The sequence below is a fragment of the Melanotaenia boesemani genome, chromosome 22, assembly GCF_017639745.1.
Source record: "Melanotaenia boesemani isolate fMelBoe1 chromosome 22, fMelBoe1.pri, whole genome shotgun sequence".
NCBI classification, from domain to species: Eukaryota; Metazoa; Chordata; class Actinopteri; order Atheriniformes; family Melanotaeniidae; genus Melanotaenia; species Melanotaenia boesemani.
The window spans coordinates 23042335-23053682 of record NC_055703.1 but is presented as its reverse complement, the minus strand read 5'-3'; the positions used below and the strand labels follow the sequence as shown (position 1 = coordinate 23053682).

Below are 11348 nucleotides of genomic sequence, written 5' to 3'. Positions count from 1 at the left end.
CTAAGCACCTGTCAATTATTACACACTGGTCCTCTTGGTCGTATCTGTCTTCAGCTTTTTCTGCTTTCCTTTGCTGACGGATACAACGTGACATAAAAGCCAGATGTGTGTTGCGTAATTTGGTCCCTCATGAGTCCTGGAGTCCTCACCCTAGCACAAAACTCCAAGGTCCAACTAGAGTTAGTGATCACTTCCAGCCAGAGACAGTCTTTTCTGACCAGGTCAGCAGGTAGGACGGAGTGCTTTCTCTTCTCTGCAACATAAAATTTATTACTTTACAAATTCCAGCTAGATCTTGAATATTTTAAGTGACCTCTTTAATGGTTCAAAAGTTTGTGTTGTTTTTTTCATGCATTATTTATCCCACAATTTATCTTGTTCTGTATGTTAACTCCTTTAAATTTATGCTTATAATTGTTTCTTCAAGTGTGACGGAGGCTTTAAACGTTTAATTTAGTAAGAAGTGTTAAATTTGCCCCTTTTCCTTCAGTTTTATATGTGCAGCTTTCTTTCTTGATGATAATTTTCTATCCAGAATTCTGTTGAGAAATTTTGGGATTTGTTTGGGAAATGTAATGATAAATAAGCTCGAGGTTCAACAAATAGATTTTTTTTTGTCTTCCTTATCATGCAGCCACATTCAAGGGCAGAAAATGTGTTTTCCGTGGAGCTGTGTATTGATTAAATGATAAGCTGTAGTTAAAGTTTCAGTAACAAGATGTTTTTGATCATTGCAGCCGATCAATTAACTGTTTCCCCTCCTTTTATCGCAGATTAGTATCTGATCATCAGTAAAGATGGGAGACTGGGGATTTCTGTCAACCTTACTGGAAAAAGTCCAGTCCCACTCCACAGTGATTGGGAAAATCTGGATGAGTGTCCTCTTCCTATTTAGGATTATGGTTTTGGGAGCCGGTGCTGAAAGCGTCTGGGGCGACGAGCAGTCGGGTTTCATCTGTAACACTCAACAACCTGGTTGCGAGAACGTCTGCTATGATCGGACCTTCCCCATCTCGCACATTCGCTTCTGGGTCCTCCAGATCATCTTCGTCTCTACACCGACGCTGGTCTACTTGGGCCACGCCATGCATGTTATCCACAAGGAGAAAAAGCTGAGGGAGCAGTTGGCGAGTCCCGGCGGCCCCCGAAAACTCAAAACACCCAAATACTCTGATGAAAAGGGACATGTGAAGATCAAGGGGAACCTGCTGGGAAGCTACCTGACCCAGCTTGTGGTCAAGATCCTCATCGAGGCTGGCTTCATTGTGGGGCAGTACTACCTGTACGGCTTCGTCATGGTCCCCATGTTCCCCTGTTCTAGGAAACCCTGCCCCTTCACCGTAGAGTGCTACATGTCCCGGCCCACCGAGAAAACCATCTTCATCATCTTCATGCTGGTGGTGGCCTGTGTTTCTCTCCTCCTCACCGTCATCGAGATGTTCTACCTGATCTGCACCAGGGTCAGATGTGGTTCCAGGGGTCGCGCTCACAGGGTTACGTCAGCAGAAAACCCCGCCAGCCTGTCAGGGCCCAGGTGGCCCACGACGGAGGACACGTTTCAGCAAAACAAGATGAACTTGGAGCTTGAGAGCAACCACAGCATCGGAGGAAGCCTGGACGGAGCCAAAGAGGAGAAACGGCTCCTGAGCGGCCATTAGAAAAGACAAAAACTGATGTGACCGTTAAAATACAGCTCATGATCTAACAGTTTTGCCCTCAAAGATCTTGTTTAAACACATTCAATGGATTGAAGTGATTATTTGTAACGTCATTGTATGATCACAAATAGTTAAATTTTCCACTAGTAAAAATATTGAGGGTCACAAAGCTGGATTTTTACCTTTTATTAAACAGAAATCTACAAATGAACCTGTGCAATACTGATGTATTTATACGACAGATACTCACTTGTGACTGTATGAGGGAGCAGAACTTTGTTTATGCCCAGTTTGAATGTGTTCTTTAAGTTATTGTCATGTTCTTTATCTAGAGTTGTCCAGAAAAATTTGCTTGCTGAACAATGATGACAATGATTGTGGTGAAGAGTCTGTTTCTACTGATGTGGCAAAGACATTTTTTATGCTTTGTTATTTTTAATAAATGATCCAAGTTGAATAAAACATCGTCTCATTCATCATTTATATAAAACAGCAGGTTTAAACACTTTTCACCTCACTAACAAGACAGTTTACTAAAATAAAACTTGTGTTTTCTAGATCACATGGCTTCATCTAATGAGTATTTCCATTGTATGATAGTTAAATGATTATATTCTTGATTCTTTAGGCCTCCATTTGAAAAATTGTACACTCAAAATAAAATTATTATATCTCTGCAACCCACAAGGTCTGTCTGCATACTTATGGAGCCATAGCAAAGAGGCTTGTTAAATTTAAAATGTGTTAAGAATACATTAAGATGGTACATAGAAAAAAATAGAAAGGTTTCAGGAGGAATTCAAAACTAACCAACACTTTAAGGATGATTATGAATGTCCTGTTGGAAGGATGCAGCTTAGCTCTGAATGTTCAAATCATAGTACAATTTGTAGATATTATCTCTGCAAAGGTCAGCTCTAATTAAGAGAAACAGATCAAATTTGAGAGTTCGTAAAGGACAGTTCAGACAGCATCTCCACATTGACCATTTTGGCACAATTATGCACATTTATTCTCATATTCTCCCCACTGGATGCTTTCAGGTTTTAAAAGATTTAATATCAACCTTTGCAGCTTCATTTAATGATCATTTCAGCTCTGTTATGAGTGAAACTGACATTTTTTCTTGTACATAACATTATCAAAAGTAGCTGACAGTTATTTATCATTTCATCAACTTTTTTAATAATTTATGCTTGTTTTGGTTTAAAGTCTGGCTTGTTGATGCACAAATATAAAGCCGCATATTCGATTAAAGGACAGTATTTACGAGATAATACAAACAAATTAAACTCATCCATAACAATGAAAGAATTTACCAAATATGTCCAATATCAATGTCTTTGTGAAGCTTATGAAACTCCATGTGATTTTTAACATGGTATGGAAATAAACAACTCTTCATCTGGTATCGCATGTTGATTGTGTAATATTCAACATTGTGTTCATGCCCTTCGTACCTGACTCTGTTCTGGCAGTAAAGATACACATCTGAAAATATGTCTGAATTTGATTAAAGTGTATGAAAAAAAATCAATCCGAGATGATAACAAACAGTAAACGTTAACATGTAACGGAGTTGTGGTTTAAAGTGCTGCAAATCATTAACCTTCACAATCATTCCAGTCAGTGCTTAGCCCAAATTTGTTGCCTTGAGATTTATCATTTCCAGATGTCATGACAACGTGACAGCTCACGCTGTTGCACGAACAAATCTAAAGTTCAAGGTATCGTAGACAGGTTTGGTTGGAGCACTGAACTCTGTCATTCATCTCCACTGCAGGTGACGGGTGTGTTTGTCTCAAAGAAGGTCCTTTCAATTCAAAGGTAAGGAATGCAACGTTTTTTTATTATTATAATTTATTATAGTATCTGCACAAAATGTAAGCTTAAATACAGCTTAAGGTTAAGAACACCATTATGAATATTTTTATTATCTCAGCCTTGAAGTTTCATTGTCTTGGATATGAAAGGATCCTATATTATAGTAGTTTAAGTAAACATTTTCATGTGTAAGAAATGCCATGAGAGACACCTGCAAAAACATCAGAACTCTGCATATTTCTACAAAATAAGATAAATTTATATCTACACCAAATTGATCTTCTTTATTGAGCTGAATAAAAATTAGATTAAAAAGAAGAAGGGAAATGATTTTCAATTTATCAAAGAAGAAAAGTCATAAAATATTCAAAATTACATAAAATTTTATATATTTAAAATGAGGTTTTAAGGCAGCAAACATCTACTGAATTTTAAGATGTAGGATTAATCATTAAAAAAAAAAAAAAAACGCAGGTCAAACTCAAGTCCTCGATAGCCACCATCCTGCAGGTTTTAGATGTTTCCTTGCTTCAACACATCTGATTCAAAGCAGCTTTTTCAGCACAATAATCCATTAATTTAAGTTGGGTGTGTTGAAGCCAGAAAACATCTGAAACTTCCACAACAGTGGTCCGGAGGACCAGAGTTTGAGAGCCCATACTTTGGGTGAATTATCTCAGAACCACTCTAACACTAAAACATGTTTTGTTATTACAACTTAACCCGTGAAAACTCCACCAGGTCCCTCGTTAACTCTCTCTGCATGAATTTTAGCAAAAACTTTTCTTTTTCTCATTTAAGTAACATGTAAACATTTGCTTGGTTTGCAGAAACCATGGGAGAGTGGGGTTTTCTGTCCTCTCTGCTGAATAAGGTGCAGTCCCACTCCAGCGTCGTCGGGAAGGTCTGGCTTAGCGTGCTTTTCGTCTTCAGGATCATGGTACTTGGAGCCGGAGCAGAAAAGGTTTGCTTCAGATTTTTCAGAGTTTACTTTTTGTAGCAATAAACAATAATAAATGAAAATAGTTGTATGCCTATGTAGTGTATGCCTTAGAAATAAATGCTGCCCTCTGGTGGCCATATGGTGGTACACAACTGAACAAGAAAAAAAAGACCCTTTTTGTGTCATGTTTTGGTTGTCTTAATTTACATCTTCACAGCAAGCATTGACACTTATATACCTAAAACTGCTCATCATCACCCTGATTATCAATTTTCTTGGATTTGGCACTGTTAAATAGGATTGCTCATTATCTACAGCAAATTTGGATTTTTTTCTTCAGTTCAATTATTGCTTATTTATGCCTCTGCAATAAAAGAACTTTATTTGTTGTACATGCACAAAACAAGCCATTGTCTTGGTCAAACCATTATTATTTTACATTACGTTTCCAAGTAGGAAAGCTTTCTTGGGTTCTGTTTGCTGTATTATTTCAAAATGATCTTAAAAAATAGTTTTCCAGGCTTTCTGGAGGTTTTTCAGACTTCTTGGATATTGGCTGCTTTTCACTCATTTTCTGTCCAGTTTTTGCACATGGCTTTGTAATGTAATTGTATACATTTACAATAATAATCTCTGATCTGAACTTTGCAGGTTTGGGGTGATGAGCAGTCCAGCATGGTCTGTAATACCAAACAACCAGGTTGTAAGAACGTCTGCTACGACTATGCCTTTCCAATCTCACACATTCGGTTCTGGGTCCTCCAGATCATCTTTGTTTCAACACCAACGCTTATTTACCTCGGCCATGCCATTCACGTCATCCACCAAGAGAATAAGCTGAGAGAGTATATGAAGACTCACTCTGGTAGTGAAGTCCTCAAAACGCCTAAATATTCTGATGAAAAGGGCCATATCAAGATTAAAGGTAATCTACTGGGAAACTACATGACCTCCATCTTTTTCAGAATTCTTCTGGAGATAGCTTTCATTGTAGGGCAGTATTACCTGTATGGGTTTGTCATGGACCCACTAATCGTCTGCTCCCGAGCCCCATGTCCCTTCACGGTGGAGTGCTACATGTCCCGACCAACTGAGAAATCCATCTTCATCATCTTCATGCTGGTTGTGGCCTGCGTCTCTCTTCTGCTCAACGTGGTCGAGATCTTCTACCTGGCATGCTGCCAGTCATCCAGAAGGAAATCTAAAACAGTGCCAGCAACAGCTGTCGCCCTTCACCCCCGTTTCACCAGTGACAGCCTGATGAAAAATCAGAAGCTTAGCCTCCAAGATTCCAGTTCGGCCTAAGGGACGCCATTTAGATCCAACAGACAAACTCTTAAAGTTGCAGTGCTCAACTTTCTCACCCTAAAATTATGTCGGGCACATTTTGATGGCACAGTGACATTTATAATGTACATAATAAATGTCCATCAAAACAAGTCAGAATTACATAATTTTAAGGTCAGAAAGTTTTTTTTACTGCCGTTTTAAAAAACAACTAATACGGTTCAATTTTCAGGATACAGTGGCGTACATTTGTGTAAAATCTCTAAAAGTTCAAATTAGTAAGAAATATGTTTATATAAAAAAACTATATATTTAAATATGTAATAACACCCAAGAGCAATAAATGTTAGCTTACATTGTCACTGAGCAAACTTTTATCTTGTTTTTTGCTTTATATTTTGTAATATTATTATTATTATTATTATATGGACCAGTTTTAGGTACTTGTACCATGAAGTTGTAGGTTGGCAGTTGTGGCGCCAGCCTTTGTTAGTCAGTGTTCTGTGACCTTGTATTTGGAGGCTGAATGTCGAGGTGACCTGAATGTACGCTATCATATTGGCAAATTAACTAGAATTCCAGCCTAAAAGTATATCTTTTTCAATGTTTTGTATATTGGTGCGGCTTCTTGTTTTGTGTTTGTAACTGATTGTAAACTTGATAAATTCATAAAGATATCTTGTTTATTAAAACACGCTCAGAGTCTCTCATTTATGGTGTTTTATTATCACTGCATTGTCATTCAGGCACAATGATTTCTATTGAACTCTTAAAAATCACTGATTTGAACATTTTTAACTGAACTTAGGATGACACAAGGAAACACAGACAATGACCAGTTGAAATATGCAACATTTATTAACTATTCTACAAAACAATATTAGTTAAAATATAAACAGTAATGTGTACATGTGTTCAAATATTTGTATTAAAAAGAACTGTAAAAATGTAGAATAGTTAAACATGAGTTAGCATGAATTAATTAATGTTCAAGATAAAGAAAGTATTTCTGAATCTGACCAAACCAAATTTGAAGGGCTGTTTAAGAGGCTAGTATAGGAAGATTAATTCACTACCACCAATCTCTTGCAAAAACAACCATGTTCACAGCAAACTTATAAGGAGATTCCATGTTTGACTGAGATGACACTCACACCCGGTTCTGTTCGACTGTCCCTGAATCCAAACTAAGCAAAGTGAGGTGGATTAATCCCCCCCCCCAAAAAAACACTGCCCGATCTCAAGGAAGTTCGTACTTAACTTCTTGTGGGGTGTCAACTAAGTAGTTCTGCCAGGTTTTTTTCTTTTGTTTTTTGTCTCAAAGACATGCAGCTTCATGACTGATATCACAAGACGGTGATAAAAAAATACTGGCAAATATTCACGGGTGATTTAAAAACAAACAAACAAAAAAAACCTTTAGCTCCAAGAGCCAGAAAAATAAAAACACTTGAGTTGTTCTGATTAAAAAAATAGTTAACTTTAATAAACTTTAGCCAAGTGGTTACTGTAGATTCTAATCATGTGGACTCCAGGCAGGTGAGTCAATAAATGTGAACGACATGGGCTAAACTTAAATAAAAACAACAAAACAAACATAACGAATGTGCATAGAATAAAAAGACGAAGACAAAAACACATAAGACGTTTTATATTTATATTTCCCCTCTCTCTTCATTCACTCAACTCCCCTCTTATTGTGATCTGCTCTCTGTATTTCTGTGTTGGAACTCTTTGGACAGTCCACAGGGAGGGGTTATTTACTGTCTTCGGCCAAAGGGAATAGTCTGAGTTTTGCAGCTTCGGCAAAAGATCAGACATGGCTTGGGTTTCAATTTGCATATCAGAAATTGGATTAATGCTACAAATGTTTTTCGTTTCTTCTTTCCTTTGTCTTGGAATATCAGATTTAGACGTGTACACATCTGTAAGCTATATCTTGTTGAAACCATTAGCAGTGATGCACATATAAAAACAATTATTCAAACCGGAAGCAATCAAATATACAAGACAAATAAGTGATTATAAAAACAAAGCTATAAAGTATGATTAAAAGGAAGAAACACTCTAAATAAATCAACTAAATGGATTAAACAAATCCTGATTTGAGGCAACTGTGTTTCTTACATCTACATAGTTAGAAATTATACATATTGACATTGATATAAGAATCAAAAACATTAACATACAAGTGGATTAATAGCAACGTAAGACTTCTGTTTTTTTTATATCTAATCTGCAAATCTTCACCAGCTCCTAGCAATGGACTGCAGTGTAAGTTTAGGAAAAAATTATTTCATTTTCTAATTTCATTTTTACTGATACGAGAACTTCATGAGTCATATCAAATAAAAGGTCTGGTTCAAGAGATGACCATTAGCTCACTTTTATGAGAATAGAAAACACCTTTTCCAGCATTTTAAAGCACATCTGAAAGATTGTTGGAGACAAGATTTTGTAACACGGTAGGGCAGGAGTTCAAAGATGTGTCCTGCCATCAATCACTTTCACCAAATCAGGGAAGAAACCTGATAAGAGGATCATGTTTTAAGAGGTTTTGTAGGGGGTCTGAGAGGACGGAGGGAGGTATGCAACCCCTGCCATAGTTTCTTTATTCCTGATATGATAAAACATAGTTTGGTTTGAGATAAGTGGCTTGTGATAGCCTCCCTGGGCAGATTTATGGGTAAGGAGAGTTATTTTTCTTTAAAGCTAATCCTCTGGTCATCTGTTTAAAATCCAGCTGTGGTAGTTGATGTTCTTTTGGCTATAATTATGATTGGTGTCTTTCAAGAATCTTTTCCACTAAACCATATGAAAATTAAGAAATAAATATGCATAAACTCTTAGTTTAATTAATTAGTATAATTACACCTAGAGATTAATTTGATAGTTACATAGTGTTAAGAATTAAAGATTTAAAATCTGTTCTGTTGGTCTCACTCTGTACTTTTACAATTGAACAAAAGAAAATGTGTACTATTGAAAAGGAAAAAAAAAACAAAGTGTAGAACAGATAGTGAAAGAAGCTTCACAAATCCACAATATTATCTCTTCAATGGAATGTGGTAATACATTTGCTGTATGGGCTTACCACTTCCAAAAGATGAAGAAAATCAGAAAACTTAGCAAAGTTATTATTTTGTTTATCTGATTGTCTTTACTTTAATTGTGTTATGTATATCATACTTTAAGATCAGTTCCAAGGTTATCCGACCTGGTATTCAATAACAGAAATTAAATTTAAAACACTCATTGATATATTCCTGTAACTGCACAGATTGCACCTCAGTTTCTTTTGTGTGCAAGACACATGGGAGGCGACCAACGACAGTGACAGGCTAAACTCATCGCCACCCTCGTGTAACTAAACACGTGGGATGCAACACACAGCAGCAACAGCGGCAGTGTCGTGCATTGCGTTCTGAGATTGCTTTTCTCCAAGAAAATTGATTGGTTATGATATTGGAGGGAATTTTGACATTTTCAAACCAAAGTATGACGGATGAAGAGTCAGAAGATTTTGCATGAATTGACAGAAATCTTGCTGTTCACTTTAAAGTACAAAAAAGAGAAAGAAAACCTTGGGTTCATCTGAGTTTACAAAATATGTAACAGCATCATGAATGTCATTTGATGGCGGACTTCAAGACTGATCCAGAACCTATGTTCGGACAAATTCACCCTTGCGCCACTCGGCTGTCTTTTTTATTTAGCCTACATATCTATAATTTTTGTGTGAAGCATTGTAAAGTATAGGAGAGTCAGACACAGCTAAAATGATCTGTTCTTCCACATTGAAAGTGTTTGCAGCCCCTCATTGAATGGTTGTAGTGCCATGTGACAGTGACAAAAATGGACCGTTTTTCTATTTTCTTGTTTCGTGTCGCAAGACCGGTATGCACATCTACGTGAACGAGTGCAATATTTCACATGCATGAATGTAGCATGTCGCTTGGATGGAGGAGGGCAGCGATTTTCTTCTCATCGCGCAAGTTCCATAGGAAATGAATGGAGAAGGGGGACGTCACTTCCCGTGTGTCCACCCTATTAAAATAAAAGCTAGGCAACTTATCTTTAAGCTGAAGTAATTTAACAGCAGAACAGGAAAAATGGAGACTGAACCAAAAACTAATTTCTTTGTTCTAAGTTTCAAGGAAGTTGATGTGGGACTGCCCCACAGAAGAGTGATCATTTTGACTAATAAGCATTCAGGATTTTGGTGGTCAGCTCAAATAACAGACGTGGGCTGGCTCAGTGTTAAACTTTCTGATCACTTTGTGAGAGTATCAAATTAAACATTGTGGAAACATCTCTATGTCCCAGTTATTAAAGTATTAAATAAAACATCATTTAAACCATAAATGACATTGAAAGGAATAATAATCGCACAATAAAATAGAACAAAAGATTATACCCTAAAAAGATAAACACGTTGATAAAGTTTCAGATCACGAATTAACCAAGATGTTGATTAAACCTTGTACAAAATGATAATTGTATGCATGGTATGCACTATCAAAATAAACACATATGTATATTTAAATGAACATTTTAAAATAAAAACAATCTTTTCCTCTCTTCTTCAGACAAAAGGGAGTCTTTTCCGTGGTGGGACCCAGAGAAAACCTTACATTTTTTATTACCTCCTGGAATGTCAAATATAAATATTTCTGGTGTGTCCAGATGTCCTTATGAGGCCAGATCAGTCTCAATAGGAATGAACTCACGCCAGGTTTTTCACAAATGCACATGCTCTGGTTTGCATTTGTATTTCAGAATCGGAAATGCACACTTGCTGTTTCACAAATGCACATGCTCTGATTCACAAATATAATTTTGAGGCACACTTGTAAGATTATACGAATTGCTGAACGTGCATTTACGAACTGCTTCTCATTTGTGAACATCTCTGCATTCGTGAGAGAATTCTCTGCGGTGGATTTTGAGACTCCCCTGACGTCGCAGGGTAACGAATGTCACCATTGGTTGACTAATCTGTCAATCAAATTTCCGAGTGTGATTGACAGATTCATCAGTCAATCAGGTGTGTTTGCATTCAGCCAATCATACTGCTCCTTACATTTTCTCCATACTTTTAAACCTGTCGCAGAGCTATTTGAGCATGGTAGTTCAAGTCCAACTAGCGGGCAGACATGGAGGAGACGCAACAATCACAACCTGTAAGTAACACATTTATCTTACATTCCCTCGTTGTAAATCATGTAATTGTTAATTCGATAACATTACATGCAAACACACCTGATTGACTGATGAATCTGTCAATCACACTCGGAAATTTGATTGACAGATTAGTCAACCAATGGTGACATTCGTTACCCTGCGACGTCAGGGGAGTCTCAAAATCCACCGCAGAGAATTCTCTCACGAATGCAGAGATGTTCACAAATGAGAAGCAGTTCGTAAATGCACGTTCAGCAATTCGTATAATCTTACAAGTGTGCCTCAAAATTATATTTGTGAATCAGAGCATGTGCATTTGTGAAACAGCAAGTGTGCATTTCCGATTCTGAAATACAAATGCAAACCAGAGCATGTGCATTTGTGAAACAGCAAGTGTGCATTTCCGATTCTGAAATACAAATGCAAACCAGAGCATGTGCATTTGTGAAAAA

General features: G+C 37.0%; 2 protein-coding genes across 2 annotated transcripts; both read left to right on the top strand.

Annotated features, from left to right (window-relative positions):
* Positions 1-153: 153 nt before the first annotated feature.
* Positions 154-2280, top strand: gja13.2 (gap junction protein alpha 13.2). The gene is made up of 2 exons (XM_041976509.1): positions 154-229; positions 774-2280. Exon 2 carries the CDS (start codon positions 798-800, stop codon positions 1656-1658), a length of 861 nt encoding a protein of 286 aa, XP_041832443.1. The 5' UTR covers positions 154-229; positions 774-797; the 3' UTR covers positions 1659-2280.
* A 1088-nt stretch (positions 2281-3368) lies between these two features.
* LOC121634085 (gap junction Cx32.2 protein-like) lies at positions 3369-6422 on the top strand. Its single transcript, XM_041976510.1, has 3 exons — positions 3369-3485; positions 4313-4446; positions 5077-6422. The coding sequence occupies exons 2-3, from the start codon at positions 4318-4320 to the stop codon at positions 5728-5730; spliced, it is 783 nt and encodes a 260-aa protein (XP_041832444.1). The 5' UTR covers positions 3369-3485; positions 4313-4317; the 3' UTR covers positions 5731-6422.
* Positions 6423-11348: the final 4926 nt, after the last annotated feature.

Excerpts from the sequence above, each read along its gene's own strand:
- gja13.2 (XM_041976509.1), top strand. The coding sequence starts at position 798 with ATGGGAGACTGGGGATTTCTGTCAACCTTACTGGAAAAAGTCCAGTCC.
- LOC121634085 (XM_041976510.1), top strand. The coding sequence starts at position 4,318 with ATGGGAGAGTGGGGTTTTCTGTCCTCTCTGCTGAATAAGGTGCAGTCC. Across the intron at positions 4,447-5,076 it reads TTGGAGCCGGAGCAGAAAAG|GTTTGGGGTGATGAGCAGTC; the intron begins GTTTGCTTCAGA and ends TGAACTTTGCAG.